This window comes from Syngnathus acus, chromosome 8 (genome assembly GCF_901709675.1).
Source record: "Syngnathus acus chromosome 8, fSynAcu1.2, whole genome shotgun sequence".
NCBI classification, from domain to species: Eukaryota; Metazoa; Chordata; class Actinopteri; order Syngnathiformes; family Syngnathidae; genus Syngnathus; species Syngnathus acus.
In genome coordinates this window covers 5,516,121-5,533,810 of record NC_051093.1, presented here as the reverse complement: position 1 = coordinate 5,533,810, position 17,690 = coordinate 5,516,121, and the positions used below count along the sequence as shown (strand labels likewise).

The window sequence follows — 17,690 nt, the reverse complement described above, 5'->3', positions numbered from 1 at the left end:
AAAGTGGCAGCGCTCTCTCTCAGTCCCTCTAGGTCTCTTCATCCTTGCGTCCCTCCTCGTGTGCCCACTTTGAAATGTCCTGACTCCGTTTTGCTTCCCAGTCAGGTGCTGAAAATTAGATATTAGTCGGACGTTACGCCGGGATGAAAGGGTGAAAGGATTGCCGCTGGAGGATTCTGGCAAAGCCTCAGGTGGGCACTTGAAGTGGGACTCTCCTCTCATGTGTTTTTTTTTTTCCCCCTCAACTCCTTTGACTATCCCTTCCTGTCAGCTGGTGTCTTTGCTTTTTTTTTTTTTTTTCTTGAAACTTTAATGAGGCGCTGCCTTCCAAGGGAACCTTTGAGGAGAGAGGACACATTGAGTTTGTTGTCAGGAGAGGCACGTATTGCTTCACTGTAACGCTTAAAAAAAAAAAGGACTCAACAGGCTCCTTCAGGATCGCCGCCGCCGCTGCTTCATCACTGACGTGCGTCTCCGCAAACTTTCCCAGCGAATCCTCTGGGGACTTTTTAAGTCATTTGTAGCGAGTAGTTTGAGATTTGTTTGATATCTTATGCCGCCGCCGCCGCTGCCATCTCATTCAGACTTGCGTAAGTGAGAGAGTTTGTGATGACTTCTTTTTATGTGCACAGAGACTACTTTGTTAGAGCCGTGTCGGAAAATACAAGAGGATTCCACCTTTAAAAAGATGATGGGATTCCGTTTTGAGAGCTGTTAATTAAAAGATGGGATGAAGCAAGGTTTGGATAAAGTGAAGTTGCACATCCACAACAGTAGGTGGCAACGGTGCATTTGAGGTGTGCGAATGTACCTAATGAAGTGTCAATGAGGAAATGTGTTATTGTCTTAATTTTTTAATTTAATTTAACATATATTGCTGAGTTGGCAATATTGCAACTGATGTTGCAAACATTCGAAAATACATTTGTCATAATCAAGCCATAATGGTGGTACTTGAAGAGCTAAATTGTTTTTTTTGTTTCTCAATTGATCAATGGCCTTTGTAGCTAAGAAAACAAATTGTACGGTTATACCTTGGTTCCATCCAGTGTACTGTATTGGAAGCTCATTTGTAACTGCTTGTTTCCATGGCGACGTCAGCCATCACTCACCTTGCAGCCCTTCTCCCTCTGTGACTCATGTTCGAAAGAGTTGGATTTGGTTGACTGGAATTTTTTTATTTATTTATTTAAAGTGAGCATCAACTTCAGCTCTGGTGTGGGACAAGGATATTGCCCCCCCCCCCCCCCACCTCCTTCATCATTAGCTATTCCTTGCTATGCACTGGAACGAGGAAAAGAAATACAGCGACCTGGCAGTCACCAAGGCCTGGCCGGGTGTTTTCTGCACAGGAGCTCTCATTAGCCTGCCGGGCTTTGAGTCAATGCAGGCCAACACCTCTCCTCGCTTTCTTGGCCTTCCCCTTCAACAAACTCCAATTAGGATCTACTCTCTGTGTGCGATCATGCGTGCGCACTCGAGTGTGTGTCAGTATTTGACACTAGGTTCACGACTTGACCTTGTTGTGGTTCTGAGTAGTAGTTACTTCCTTTTGGCAGCATTAATTAGCCAAGTCAAGTATCAAGAGCTTCAAGCGCTCACGCCCGGGGCTACACTAGATACCAAGTGAGCACAAATTGAGTGTCGGTGTTTTGGACACACAAACTTTACAATGTTCTTTTTTTTTTTTTTTTTTAACACTCCTGGCTGGTATTTTGGCTTTGACAACAGTCTTTGTGCGGAAAATGAAACAAGGGCATACGTTGGCAACATCAACAAGCATCTAGTGGGCTGTTTTTGGCAACGAGAGCTTCTTGTGTGGCTTTCCTAAAATATTAGGAACAACTCTCTGTGCGTTGCAGTGCAGTTATACTGGCGCGATAAAAGCTAGCGGTGGCGTCTGCAGTTGGAGAGAAAAACGTTCGCATCTGTTCTGAGGAGCCGGAGGCGGCGGGTCACAAAAAGTCAGCTGTTGAGTGTGTGTGTGCGTAGGTGTGTGTGTTATTGGGAGGGGGCATTTTATTGTGATTCGAAGCTAATTAAAGGCTGTGGCAGGTTCTTTAAGGAAATGGATGCAGATGAGCGAGAAGCACAAAAGAAGCCTGGCGAATGAGTGTCAAGCTTTTAAAACGCAAGATGTGGAAATATGTCACAAGCGTCCTGGCACGCCTGAGGAGCTTCGGTGACTGAGGTGGATTTTCTTTTCACGTTTTTTTTTTTCCTTTTGAATGTAGCTGCTAGTACGATGTTTTAATATGACAAGTTCTTGTGAAAACGACGGAGGGCGATTCCAAAAAAAGGCTTATGCATTTTATTTTAATCTTCTTTCCAAGAGTGATGTGAGCTTGTCTCGTCAGACCCAAGCTCCGGTTTCAGACACTAATGAGTCTCACTTGCAGACGTCTCCTTCCTGTCCCATCATTCACCTGCCCTCCATGTCTACATCCGGGACATTTTTTTCCACATCCATATTCCATTCATTTTCCGTTTTTGCACACTGATTGCATGTAGTGCTGGTGTTCTCCACCAGGTGGTGCTGGTCTTCCCTTCTTACAGTGTTGCTTTGAGATACGTGTTTCGTGCGAAAACACAATCTTCAAATCATCTTTTCCCATAATGTTAATTATATTATCATAGAGATGGAACTGAAAAAAGAGAACATATAGCCATCCAACCAGAAATGAAATGGGCCCAATTCTTGATTGGCAGCACCTCATCTGATGGAAGTGGTTCCATCAGATGGCCCCAAGGGAGTCACGGTAAATGCCGCGTTTATTGTGTTGAATGTTACTCGGTGCCCTGGGCGTCAGCGCCAATGTGGGAGTCGTCAGTGTGTCTGACGTGAGCCCCACGGCCGTCCACTCCATTGTGTTGGTGCAAGGACACTGAAAATACAGCCAGACTCTTGACCATCTCCACAATTAATTATTAACTCAACAAGCTGTAGTAAAACGGTCAAGGTTTGTCAGCGAGCCAATACAGGCGCATTTGTCTTTGAAGCAGTTCAAAAAAAGGCGATTTTCACAATTTGAAACACTTCCCGGGTGTCTGTGATGATGTCACGTCATTATATGACATTCTTTGGTTAATATCTACTTATAACAGTCTTGTTGAAATGCTGGTATAGAAGATGCATTTTGTTGCCATAACAACCAGGGGCGGCGCTAGGGCATCGGGATGACGCAAGGCACCCTAGTGAAACTCGGCCCAATTTTGTGACGTCGCAATTTGCCACGATTCCAAATGAGCCACATTTCCACAAATAGGCAGCTAACAGATTTACTCGTTCGATTTCACACTCAACGGCCCGAGACCCGACTGTTTGTATACGAGACATTAAAAAGTTAATTTCGCATAATTTGTCCCATATAACTTGTAAACGTAGCGAGGGAGGATGCAGAAAAGATGCATGTGACATGATTATGTGCGGCGAGATGTGATCACTTTGGGGAAAATACGACACTGCTAACGCTACACAATGCGCCGTAATTCACTGCAGTCCTTTTGTAGCCAAGAGGCACCCTGAGAAAAGGGCACAGACAGTCAATTTTATAGGTGGTGCACAGTGCAGAAAAACACCTTGCTATGCTTCCTTAGAAAACCTCGTAAATCATTACCAAACAACTTGTAGCGTGAAAGACGGATTCATAAACACGATACAAGCGCTACAAACTGAAGTTCGGAGACATGCTTGTTTTACGTCCACTCTACGTACTTATCTGAGGAAATGTGTCATCATCTGCCGTTTCTCTTCATTAGTTTTTAAATATACATTGACCACACTGCCTAAGTATGAACGAACAAGAAGTGATGTTACGTTTTTACACAGTCAGTTTCTCACACTGATGCTATTTTAATGCCATGTAGTTGCTGCTCATAAACATCAAGCTCATTAACGAGCTATTGTTTGCGGCTCAAAGTCAAGACCTGTTTATGAATAAAACAGAGCCCACCAAGTTGACCTAGTAATAATCATGATTTAATGCTTTAATCAATTGAAAATTATGCTGCTTCTTGTACTAGTGCAGTAATGGTACTAGTTTCATTAGCTCTTCTATGATGTTTCCTATTATGTGTTAGCATTAAGCTAACTTATGTGGTTGGTATGTAAAAAAAAATTTCTCGCAAGACAATCGGAAAAATGCGATCACTGTGTTAAAAACATCTGCCAATATCAAGCAACCGCAGCATTTATCAAGCCTTTTTGGATTTGTTACATCGTTTAGCCTGCTAAGTGTCCTCGGGGGTGCTCGCTAACACCCGTGAAAACAAATACAAGCTGTTAATAAACTATGACTGGTTAATTTTTCATTTTCAACACGATGTAGAGACTGTCGACACCACCTCCCTCCTCCGGTCACGTCCTCCGAGTCTTCATTAGCGCAGCCAATGCTTGTGCGCGACTTGTAATACCCGCTTCCCCCATTCGCGCGCCAGCTGTCGCCCGCATGCGCCTGGCATGCTACCCACGTGTCGCAGCAATTCCGCCACTTTGATTGATAACTATGAGAGGAACTCATTTGACAGCAGATGTGCCCAGGACATGTAGCTTGTTAGCGTAGCATCTTGGCTGCGTCTAGCTAGCATGAGATTTATTAAATAGTTTTGACTACTGCTCTGCAGGGAGCTCATACGCAGCATGTCAGAAGCGGCCATGTGTTCTTTCTAAATAAAATGTCTTCTAATTAGCCAACATCAATAACCACGTTGAGATTTTATGTGTGGGAATTATATGATCGTTCACAAAAACAGAGGCTTCACATCGCGGTGGAACCAATTGTGTTTAGAAATTACTTCATGGTAATTATAATCTTGTTAAAGGGATTGTCTTGGAGTCTTATGTGCTTAATTTGACATTTTTAAATGTTTTATTTCATTGCGTCTTGATTGTAAAAAAAAAAAGCTGAATCTACAAATTTAGTCTCAATATGAAATACATCACGCAAATGACTTTGCCTGTTCACTCCAAAATGGTTTCCTTCAATTTAATCGCTGTAGCACTTTATTTTCCCGCCGAGCTTTTCATCATCTTCATCATGCACCTGCTGTTTTTATACTGGAACATCATGAGTGTTTGTTCTCGTAGGTTATTTCAAGTCAAGTCTTTCTTTGCAGTAATAGCTTCTTTGTTCCCCTCCGAATGTAAACATGCCACGGTATTCTGATTAATATTGCATTAAGAGAGTTAAAACGTCAAAGTGGCATCGGGCTCGCATTGCGAACGTCACATGACCAAAACCAGATAAGAGGCGAGCCGTTACATTCCGTGAATCTAACATCAGGGGCTCATTTTTTTCAAAATTGAGTCATGCTGATACAAATAGTCCCATTTATGAACGTCGAAAATGCCCTGAGCCTATTTTTGTGGTATTATGGTATTTATTCAATGTTAAGTTTAGTTTCAAATACATTTCAGGTTACGCCAAAATATCCTTGCATATATAAGACAGTTTCATTTGGTAGATTTGCATACATTAGAAGGATTTATCATCAGTCTTGCCGGAGGTCCGCGCCCTCTGATGGCTCTCGGTACTTCCATATGAGGAAAGGCTCACGGGAACACGACATCACGCTGCGTTCACGCTTGTAAGAAGATCCGTCATCTGTAGCCTTACCTGCCCGCCATCCCATCCTTCTTAATCAGCTCATGAATATGCATCCAGTCTGCTTCTTAATATCCTCCCGTTTCTCCTCGCTGGCCGTTGCCGTTAGCTTAATGGAATGTATCAACATGTGTCTGAATGGCTCGCAAGTACATTGCTGTTTATTACACGAGACCCACGAGATGCATAACTCCTCGTCAGACTCGAGCAATTAACCACGTGAGCACAAATGTTGGCTCCTTTCCAAACTTGTTGATCAATAAATTAACAGCCGCCCATTTGTGCATGTTTTCCAAACCCGCGAGACGCTTTTGTCGAGCGTTGACACGCACCGAATCAGAGCTGATGGTGTTCCAGGAGATGCTTGGTGGTGCCGGCGTTGCCCGGGGAGACGTGGTGTTGTTAGGTTGTGGAGAAGCTGGTGGGTGGAAGGAGGCTTCTTATTAAAGCTCTCCTTTGCCAATAAATGATCAAGGTTTTTCGGCCGCCCCGTAGCCTTCACGTTGTCTCTCCGCTTTTAAAATTGCTGCTTGACCTCCTCCTTGATGGCTTCCTGCGGGTGGGCAGCCGCCATCTTCGCTTCGCTTTTAGCGCTCGTCTCCCGACGCCGCTTCAAGCTTTCACGGCTAATGGAGGGAAAATGTTAAGTGCACATGCTTGCCCGCTAGCAATGGCCCTGTTTTTTTTTTTTTTTTAAAACCCTTTGAGTGGACACCAGTTTCACAAATATAGAATACTTTTAAAAGCCTCCGTGAGTTTTTTGTGTTGACATAACGTTTATGGAAGCCGTCACTCGAGTCAACATTTTTATAGAGAACAAACTGATTAACTTGATATCAGCGGAGAAAAGCCGTCATTTAAAAAGGCCGACGTTGACAGGAGGCAATATCCTCCTCCCACCATGTCTTTCCATCCCCTCTTAGTTATTTGCACAGAATGCCAATTGCTGATTGTTGCACTGCTCCTTATATTTCTCACGATACTCGTTCTTTAACCTGCCTCCGCTGACTCACCCTCGCCGTTCTTGGTTAAAATATTCAGCGCCGTCACAGCTGGCAAGAAGCTTACGACGCGCTCCCTCTAAATTAAAATTCAAGGTATAGGCGCGTTTGCCTCGCTTTGCTTCGATGACTGCGCAATGCAACGAGTGACAGTCTGCGCACTGAAGGATTAGAGAAGTATGATTAAACATGGTTGGACAAGATACTACTTTACGTTAAATACAGTATTAAGGTCCACTGGAGCACGGAATTCTGCACGCTCTGGCCACAACATTGTGTACTCTTCCACAATCACAATTATATTTCAAAACCTGCTCGAAAAATGATCGGTCGTCATGGTAACGGAAGCTGTACTTCTCCGATATAGCCACTTTGGAAGTTTCATTATGCAACAAATTCCATTTAGAATAAAAATGTTACGCCGTCACAGTTAAATGACATGCATAATTTACACCTGTGATATATTTATTAACTTAGCGCTTGGCTCATTGCTGGCTGTCAATAGCTGGAGCGCTACAATGGAAGCAGTGCAGTCAGAAGGCTTCTTAGCATTCCGAGGGCGCCTCTCTCTAGCCTTCACTCCTTCTGACCTGCTTTGAAGTGAGCACGTATGAAATCGATGAAAGCCGTCGAACCGCGAGAGTTCCAGCAGGTGTAGAAGAAGACGCTTCTTCTGCGTCTTCTTGACGAGATGAAATTCAGTTCACTGAAATGACCCACCTTTGAGGCTCGGCATACATGATCATATTCTGTGTGCGTGTCTCTCCAACGGTGAAGGCAGTGCCAACTGGTGAAGTCAGAAGTTGAGAATAACCACGATACACTTTCAGGCCATAACGTTAGAAGGACAACTCCGTTTCAGCTTTTAAGTGAATAATGTATGATTGTTCTAATAGAAAATGTTTCGCTTTTCTATTGTGAAATAGTAACTTAAGATAAGGAATGACTTAAAATCTTTAGCAAAATCCCCTCAGAATTTTCACTACCCATCTTGCTATGTGTTAGCATTTGAGCTAATGTCCACATAGCATAATAATAGAATCCTTGATGACATATGTAACTTAACGCTTTCTGTACTCAGGTTGCTATCTTACTACATATTAGCAAACCAAATGTTAGCATTCTGTACTCAGGTTGATTTCAAGTGTGTGTTTTTAAGCATACTGTTAGCAAGTTAGCTGTTGTGCAGTTTGCGTTTGTCATGGTACTTAACACGGGATTTTTTTTAATTGAATACAGTTCTGTTTTCTGTGCTCATGTTGCTATTTTGCTGTCGATATGATTACTGTACTAACAGCACTATATGTTAGCATGTTAGCATTACGTCAGTTTCCATTAGCTGTTCCTCTATTCCCAAGGCTACCACTCTTTTTGCTCCTTTTAGTTCTGCAGCCGATGTTCTTTTCGCAGGCTTTGCTTTGTCTGCAGGCTTATGTGAAGATATATTGAGGCGCCAATGACGCCAGCATGAAGCGTGAATTCACATTTTTCTATTCTTTGCTATCTCAACCCACGCAGCTTATAAAGACCACTGCCTTCTATCTACTCTACGCAAAGTTTTGTCAGACGTCTCGCAATTGTGCGGCAAACTTATTGTCTTGCATTCAGGACTTGTCTACCGAGAGGCCGGCACGAGCATTGTTATACAGAATTTTTTTTCTTCTCAAGTTGTGATACAAAGGTTCCATTTTCGCAGAGCATTGTGATGGGACACTTGATTTGGGCCACTTGTTAGCCAACACGCCACGAGCTAATGAAGTGCAAAGTGGATATCTGCTCGATGCTAACGCTGTCAACCCGCCGGCCCGCTTCACCTCTATTTATCATCACTTCATCTCTAATGGACACCAGGGCACGATAAATAGACTGGCTAAGTGGGGCAATTGCAGTCCTTCACCGCTTGTATTTCAAGATTTGCCCAGAGGAGAGCATCACATTTTGTTTTAATCACAGTAAATGTGATTACAGGATTGCTATGCAACGAACGAATTGCCAAGCCTTACCATTAATAGCAAAACAACTTTAAGCTTGAAGGAAAATAAAGCTTTTATTTCAAGATTCATTTCAGCTGTACGATTTACGCTTTTACTTAGAGGTTGTATTGCTGCGCAGCCTTCCTCTTTCCACAAGGGGGCGCAAAATCCTGGTACAACTGCCGAAGAACAGGAGATTCACGCAAATAAGTGAAGAAATAAATCACACCGCAATTTCGAGCAAACCCGCCCAGTGCAGTTGCACATATTGCACATGCCAGAAACCGTCACTTTTGATTTGGTTAATAACCAACATTCTGCGCTCTTCACGCATTAGCAGTCTGCACGCGGCTTTGGCTCCGAAGAGACTCAATTATTCCTCCATTTTTTTAATGCACTTCATCCAACCTGTTTTTTGTGTGACAATTAACCTTCAGTGTATCGATTGTGTGTCCACCTGCTATCAGTTAACTACAACTTAAATGTGCTATTAGGTGTTTTCATGTACTCATAGTCGTCAACTGTGTTCTTATATGTGTGTGCGTGTGAATACATGATTTATGCATGTCCTAATTGTTATTGTTGGAAAAGTGCTATTAATTCTAATAGTGCTTTTTGCTGTTGCCACTGTGTTTGTTTGCACACGTTTGTGCACAAACACGTGAATTAACCCCTTGGCATGTTTCTCTTGCAGCACATGCCAGCAGGGCCTGTTATCCCAAACAAGGTAACTTACACGGCAAACATTCCATCACTCTTTTTTCTTTCCTTGTATTTGTTTGTTGTTTTTACCATTTGTTTGTTGTTTTTGAGCTGTGCTGTCCATTAAGTGGTTCAAAGTTGTTCCAGACGTCGTCATCAAATGAATATAAATATTTATTTGGAATGAAGAATATTTGCTCATCCTTCTACGCCAGCCGATGTTACTAATTTCGCAAATGACATAGCAAAAACTAAAATTGAAAAGAAAATACGTAGTTTTGGTGACACTTTGGTTAGCTGGTGTGCCGTGAGATTTTTCTTTTGTAAAATACGTGCCTTGGCTCAATAAAGGTTGAGGACCTCCGGTTTAAAGTATGTCAGGGAGTGAGTTGTGGACAGTGATCGCAGAAATATGATGTTTGTTTCATAAGCCAAGAATCGTTAATGGCGCTTAGGATGACAAAGCAGCAAAACAAGTTCACTTTTGATTCATTACAAAAGCCTTTCCTCTTTGCTCACCATTTTTCTTGCCTTGCCAGCACTTTGGAATCAATACTAGGGCCAGGAACTGCCCTCCTATCTAACATCGCATCCCATTTCTTTCTCTACCTGCTTCTCCTTATCTCTCCCACCATGGTCGCTTCCTTCCTCCGTTCATCGCCGCCGCAGAACTAGAGCGCGGCGGCACTCACATGATCTCCACGGATGACCTGGAGTACCCGCGGGAGTATCGGACGCTGGGCAGCAGCGGCCGGCGCTTCTCCAACGTGGGCCTGGTGCACACGTCGGAGCACCGGCACACGGTGACGGCGGCGCAGAGCCTGGAGGCGCTCACCAACCTACACAAGGCCGACATGGAGCGCAAGCGGGACGCCTTCATGGACCACCTGAAGAGCAAGTACCAGCAGCAGCAGCTGCAACATCAACACCACAACCCGCCGTCGCCGTCGCACTCGCACGCCAGCATGAGGGGAAGCTCGGAGAGGGCTGCTCGAGAACAGGTAAGCACCAAACATGAACATTTTAGATTTCGATACATACTTGCACATACAAACAGAAATTATGTCTTTCAGATGAAATGTGTTGATCAAATTTAAACACAAACCTGTTTGCCTAGTTTGCTTAGCGACGCTCTCAGCCGTGAAAAATTTCAACCTGAGTCACCACTACAACAATGATCTCAAAAGTACACAAACGACAGGGTTTTGTTTTATAAGAGCCATTGACAGACAGACAGAGAGAGGGAGGGCGGGAGCGATTCAGGTGGAGTCCATAGTTGCCATGGTAACCCCGTCCACATATGGCGGGACTATCACGTTGCAAAGGTCGGGCAACGCAGACGAGCGGGAATTGCAAATTATCCAAGTGCTGGGAATGACAAATTCGTAGGTGCACGTCGCATCTTTTAGTGTTTGTGTAGGGAGGGCGAGGGGTGCTACTGAGGACACGGCAAAAGCCTTGCATCTCCCGCATGTGGAGGAGGAGGGAAGAGTGACGAGAGAGGGAGGGAGGGAGGGAGGAGCTGGAGCGAGTACAGCTCTGCGACCAGTCAAGCAAGCCCGCCGCCGCCGCCGTTGCCGCTGTTCAATTAGCCCGCAGCGGCGAGAATCAGAAGGCCACCGGCGAAAAAGAAGCGTCCCGATCAGCTGATGTAATGAATTAAATAACGTGCGATGAGGGAGGAAGAGGAGACACGGACGCTTCGCTGCGCTTGACGGACGGGCGAGGATGAATGGAGCGGCGGACGGGTGCAGGTGAGGCTGGACTGAAGCGTGTCGACATGTGTGTGCGTCCATGTCCTCTACCTGTTGTTTGTTTTGGTTGTCGCGGCGACACCCAGACAACACCGACTGCCTACATGCAGTGTTGTTTTATCATTTTTGAAGTGATAGTCTATTCAGTTGCAGTTTCGATGTGTGTGTTTGTGTGTGTGTGTGTGTGTGTGAGAGATAGAAGAAGTACAAATGACGGTAGCTGGTGGGCTGCTGGGGGATGACGACATGCAGTGCAGGAAGGGGAGTAGTGAGTGCAGCCTGCTTTACATGCTGGTCAGGTAATGCGGTGCTCCAGCTCACTCAGCTCTGTGCCTTCGGTGCACAATTGCGGAAGATTCTTCCTTTCTGTTCACCGTGGGGCGGAAATGCAAACCCAGAAGACCGCGGTCGGTAATTGTTGCCGATAGCGCCGTAAAGAAGGAAGGGGACGAGGCTTTGACTTGACTCGCTCCAGCTGCGTGCCAAAATGGAGTCAATAAAGTTGTCTCATCAAGAGACGAGTAAATATTTACAACGCACTTGATGGAGTGTCAGGAGAGTTTTCTGCACTGACCCTTGTTGTTGTCGTCGCTTTATTTCATTATTAGATGTGTGGACAAGTCGGGTTGACTCACTTGTGCTGAATTTAAAAGGAATGAGGGCAGCCGCTTGTTTGTTCACTCCCACAACGGCGCAAAAGGCCTAGCCCCCACCGCAATCCAAAAACAAACATATTAGGTTTATTGAAGACTCCAAATTGTCCTTCGTTGTGAATATTGTGAAAGACAAACCTTAAAACCCAATATTGATTGCCCCTCCCACGCCCCCACCCACGTCACTTGTGCGTCAGCATTTATTAATACGCAGCGACTGACTGATTACTCAGAAGCGCCTGCAGATAAAAAGAATAAGCGCTTGAATAAGGGTTGGGATTTAAAATTCATGACCGCTGCCCAATCTTTCTTATTTTTTTAATTCAGTATCCGCACGGTATATTTCGAGGGCGACTGGCTGCTTGTGATTCAGGACTGATTATATTTTAATGGGGGGAATTCACCCCTGCTCAATATGAGGCGGTATGACGGGACGTGCAAGACAATCGTTATTTGTATAGTGAGACAGACAGAGAGCTGACATTTTATTTCATTGCACTTACTAAAACTATCTTCTCTTTTTTTCTTCTGTGCAACTGGAAACACCGCAGCAACAACCCAACTATTGGAGTTTTAAGGTCAGTGCTGCATATTAAAGGAAAACCTCCACCAAGGAGTTTGTGTGTTTGCTTGTTTATGTCTGATTTTGGATTCGTCTGCATCAACATTTCTCAAACTTTTTCAGCCTGTTTTCCTATCAAATTTCAGACCAAAAAAAAGAATATATATATATATATATATGTATGTGTATGTTCTTTTTCGTTACACCACTCGCATTTCAATTTGAACTGAGGCTTAGGCCATCTGTTTGCTCACAGGATATAAAGGCTGTCACTTGAGTGACCTTTGAGCGTGATGTACTGGATAGATGAGTGTTTGACCTCCAGTTTATCTGTTTGCTCAAGCGTCAAATCTCCCGCATTCATGCATATATACATTATATGTATATAGAAGGTGGTCGTGTCAGGGTGCAGCCTTGGAGAATTTATTATACCTCACACATGGCCACATTTTTTTTTTTTTTTTTAACGAACACCTCAGCAGAAGAAATACTCGTCGCTGAGACATATTGATCATCTGCTTCGACAGTCAAGTATCCCCCCGGTGGGCAGTTGTCTCTTGTGGAAGTTGGCAGGGAGGAGCTCTTGCTAAACAATGCGACTATTGATGTGTGAGAGCATGGGGGATAAGAAAAAAAAAAAAAGCCAGGGGCTTATATTCTGTGCACCCCCACCACCACCACCACACACACACACACACACACACCCTTCTATTCCACATCGGCTATCAGCGCGACAGGGCGGAAATGTCAGTGAATATCAATAGCCGAGTTCCTTGACCCATAGTGATATGCGCGGCAATTTATCTATCACTCTCAGCATTTTACTCCAAAAGTGATTGATGGGAATTAGAGTGCCGCTCGCAATCCTAATGATAGCCTTTAGCTTCTACAGATGACAACCTCGTCAATTCAACTCACTTTACGATGGCAACAATTTACAAAAAGCCGTCGTGCCAATTTTCAACCAACTTTTTTAACGTTGTCTTTTCATGTCTTAGCTTTTTGCATTTCTCACTTCACCTTCGACGAACCTTCATTCGACCATCTCCTCATTGGAGCGGCTTCTCCATAGTTGGTTAATTTGTGTCATTTTATTGTCATGTTTAGTCGCTTCATGGGAAATCCCCAGAAAGTCTTTTAGCCTATAAAAATTTATGTCAGCCATGATTCAGATTAAAACAGTAAAATCGACTTTGTAAACGTTTATTGCAGTCCTCTAAAACGTATTAGATTAGATATTATTTGATTGACAGGTAAAAGCTAATAAAAACGACTACTTTATGTCTGGCCCACCATTGTCTTCAGGGCACCATTTTCTTTTCTGTTTATTCCCCGGCGAAGCAGTTTGCTCCATGAATTGACGGCGCCTCAGTTGTCTTGTAAGGGGGAAGGAAGCGAGGGGGAGGGGGAGGGGGTCGCTCGGGGGTATTGTGTGTCCAGGCAGAAGATTGGCCTGAGAGTAATCGCCAAGGTGGCTGAATAGCGAGAGAGGCGCAGTCAGTCAATTTATGTGCAGAGGAGAGAGAGCAAATGTATACGGTGGCGAAACCAAGAAATGACAAATGAGGCACAAAGAGGATTCTTGGAAGTGTAAAGTGCGTCGAAGCAAGAGGGAATAACAATAATAAAAAAAAAATTTGCAAAATAGGCGGACAAGGTGTCAGAACATCAGCAGACTTCATAAATAATATTCATGTGTGGTTAAACGCTAACAGGGCTCACTTATAGAAAATGTGTCCATTGCTTTAAAAAAAAAACAAAAAAAAAAACAGGGGAAGATGCTCAGTTGATGATTCATTATTGATGCTATAAAATGACTACACAGAAATGTCATGTTTTGCTGTCTACCTTTGGAGCACTGTAGCTATTTCCCTTTTCCTCTCTCTAGAATAAAAAAGAAAAAGAAAAAATATCACATTGACATCTGTGAGAACCTCTGAGTCGTCCTGATTTGACAAAGCAATAGAAAAGGACTGCTTTGTGCCGACTTTCGAAGTCAGATAAACGTTTCTATTAAAACCGTAAAGTCTTTTTGCTAAATTCAATGTCAGCTTGTGGCCCGCACTCCACAAGATCTGCGAAGAAAGAAAGCACATCGGCTTTTATTGCTCCAAACATGTTTCTTCACACGCTTACAAACTGCTGAACACTATCACACTATTGTATCGTGTGTGTGTGTGTGAGGCTAAATTATGCATGCACACTGACAGAAGGCCGGCACACATAAATATAGATAGAGGGGAGTATCAAGTGAAAAGTTGCTTTCGGGCAAAACGGATAAATAATGTAACTGACTTTCTGTGATGCTAAACATTGGCGATGGTTCATAGCGGTCCAATATTGCTACTTAAAACTATTTTCACTTTGCTTGACATAAATGAGAAAAACATTTGTGAAAGTCTCCCTTGGGAAGACTTTTCTTCTTTTTACATACTAAATAGGACACATTATAGAGTTTGAATATGCACCAATGAAACGATACTGTGAAATAAGGCGGCAAGGATGTCCAATGTTAAAAGACTCCAGATTGGTGTTTCTTCCAAACAAGCAGCAGAGCTTGCGGGAGCTCATTACGAGAACCTCTGTGCCAGAGCATCATCCAGCCGCTCCGTTGAGCTCGGGGCCCAGCTGCCCTGAATCCGCAGTGTGCCGGCCAGCGCCAGATTTACATGAGCTTCCCAAAAAAAAAAAAAAAAAAGTACAATTTACAGCAGCTGGGGAGTTTGAATGAGGGCACAAAGCTCAAGAACATCCTCCGACTGCTGTGTTTTGTACTTCCCTCGTGTTCTTCTGACTTCTCCTCACCTCACGGTTGTGTCGTCTGACTCTCGCAGAGCCGCAGCCCTCGCCACTCCCAGTCCACCCAGTCGGGGCTCGCCGACCAGGCCACCAAGCTGTCCTTCGCCTCTGCAGAGTCCCTGGAGACCATGTCCGAGGCCGACGTGCCTATCGGCTTTAACAGGATGAACCGCTTCCGTCAGAGCCTGCCCCTGTCGCGATCTGCTAGCCAGAATAAGCTACGCTCTCCAGGTGAGCATGTAGCGCACACACACTCAGCGTCTTTTCTTGGTCCATCCTCCTTTTTTTTTTACTTTGGTTGGGTTTGCGTGTGCACATTTTGGGTTTTCCAGCACCACTACATGTCTGACTTTTAACAATTGGTTCTTTCTTTGCTTTGTGTGTTCTTTTGTGTGTTTGGACCGTGCTCTACCAAGATGAGTATGCAGGTTAGTCAGGCGTCAAGACACATTTGAAAGAAAAAAAAAAATGTCAGATCAAATTGGTGTGGCAGCATCCCTGTGGATAAATGAGGATAATTTGTTTTGTATATTTTGAGTTTAATCATAGTTAACTGGGTTGAGAAATGTGTTATGAATTATGTGCGTATACGGTACATGATAAATGTGATTTACCGTTTTTATTATTATTTTTTTTTAGGCGTGCTCTTCCTGCAGTACGGCGACGAGACGCGCCGCGTGCACATCACCCACGAGTTGAGCAGCCTGGACACGCTGCACGCCCTCATCGTGCACATGTTCCCGCAGAAGTTGACGGCCGGCATGCTCAAATCGCCCAACACGGCCGTGCTCATCAAAGACGAGGCGCGGAACGTCTTCTACGAGCTGGAGGACGTGCGCGACATCCAGGACCGCAGTGTCATCAAGATCTACCGCAAGGAGCCCATCTATGCCTCCTACCCGGCCGCCGCCCACCTGGCCAACGGGGACCTGCGGGTGAGCGAGGGCGGGGAGTCTGTAGTGTGGATTTTTTTTTTCATGGCTAAACATGCAGTAGGTCACATATTTTTGGTAGGAAAAAAAATCACAATCCCTCAAAGGCCCATTTGAATCGCCACAATGTGCTATATTCACTTTGTTTAAAAGAAAACGTTTTCAGCCTTTAATGCAGCACTAATGAGCATTTTTTTTTTTTTTCTGTAAGTTGTTGTTTTTGTTGCTTCACTGGTGATTTAAGCAGGTATTCCTCCCGGAAATGTGTTTCCCATCTTCAGCAGACCATCTGTTGACAACAATGTTGCCGTGTTAAAATAAGCGTATCTTTTTTTGTTTTTACATTTCTGCCTCAGCGACAATCAAGAAAGACCTGAGGGAGACATATTTTTTGGTTTTAATTATTGAACACAAAACCCTGCTTAGCCATTTCTTGCCATTAACAATACATTGAAGGGTGATAATGACAGGCGGGTGTTTAGGTGTAATTTTGCGGTTTGCCGGCAAACAAATATATTCTAATTAGTTATGCAAGTATGTTGACATTTTTGGCGGCCTCCTATATTTGCCGATAACACGGTGAGCACTGTGGCTAGAAAGGCGCAATGAGTTAAGCGTTAAATGCAATAACAAATGATTGTTTGTCATTCGATGGCCATAAAGGGAGTCGAGCGCCACTTTATGACGCGCCACAAAAAGCCGGCTAAAATGGAAAGACAGTCTTTAACGTTGGCGTTTACTACTGACAGTTGCGTCTCCATGGTAACAAGGGCCGCTTCCTGATTTCAGAGGGAGATGGTGTACTCGTCCTGTGACTCCTCCCCGACTCGCCGCCTCAACACGCTCCCCTCGTCCTCGGGCTCTTCGGGCTCCCCTTCCCGCTCCCGCCTCTCCTACAGCAGCGGCCGCCCGCCTTCCTTCGCCGGGTCCCACTCGCCCCACGAGCAGGCGCGCCACCCCCACCACGCTGCCGCGGCAGCAGCCCACATGGCCAACGCGGCCCTCTCGCCCTCGCCCAGCGCCATCCTGGAGCGGCGAGACGTCAAGCCGGACGAGGAAGTCTCGGCGAAGAATTTGGCGCTGATGAAGAACGAGTCTTTGTACGCGGACCCCTACAGCCTGATGCACGAGGGCCGCCTCAGCATCGCCTCCACGCAGTCCCTGGCGGCCATCGGAGACCCCTTCAGTTTCCCCGTGTCCTCGGGCCTGTACCGCCGCGGCTCCGTGCGCTCCCTCAGCACGTACTCCGCCGCCGCCCTGCAGGGGGAGCTGGACGATTCTCTCTACAAGCCCGGGGGGTCCCTATACGCCGACACGTACTCGGCCACACTGGGCATGGGCTTTCGCATGGCGCCCTCGTCCCCGCAGAAGATCCCCGACATGCACTTGCGGGACAGAGACACGTACTCTGGCTCGCCCAACCGGGCTTCACCTGTCAGGCAGAACTTCCGCAAGGACTCTGTGTCCTCTGTGTTCATAGACAGTCCCAAGTCCAGACCCAGCTCTGGCTCCGATCCTCTCTGCCTCACCGCCGGACCAGGGGAGGGGGGCAGGGCTACACCCGGTTTTGGGTCATCGCTGTCCGGACCAGATTCTGATGCCAGCAGGTCGGTTGAAGCGTATGAGTTGGCTCTAGAGCAGCAGGAATGCCATTTGTGGCTCCATTTGTGGCCCACTATGTTTTTGACTAGATTGCTTTTTAAGGATTGTT

The 17,690-nt window shown here is 45.1% G+C and overlaps 1 protein-coding gene across 3 annotated transcripts in view; it reads left to right on the top strand.

Annotated features, from left to right (window-relative positions):
- si:ch211-278a6.1 (SRC kinase signaling inhibitor 1) overlaps positions 1-17,690 on the top strand; it is a 48,895-nt gene that overhangs the window by 21,309 nt on the left and 9,896 nt on the right. For 2 of the 3 annotated variants that reach the window (XM_037256681.1, XM_037256682.1), the window contains 7 exons: positions 9,272-9,304; positions 9,949-10,280; positions 12,238-12,264; positions 15,083-15,278; positions 15,464-15,475; positions 15,687-15,982; positions 16,769-17,586. In XM_037256681.1, the coding sequence (XP_037112576.1) occupies positions 9,272-9,304; positions 9,949-10,280; positions 12,238-12,264; positions 15,083-15,278; positions 15,464-15,475; positions 15,687-15,982; positions 16,769-17,586 (1,714 nt within the window). Of the gene's footprint in view, positions 1-9,271; positions 9,305-9,948; positions 10,281-10,308; positions 11,034-12,237; positions 12,265-15,082; positions 15,279-15,463; positions 15,476-15,686; positions 15,983-16,768; positions 17,587-17,690 lie in introns of those variants that run through there. The other variant, XM_037256683.1, reaches the window with a different exon arrangement.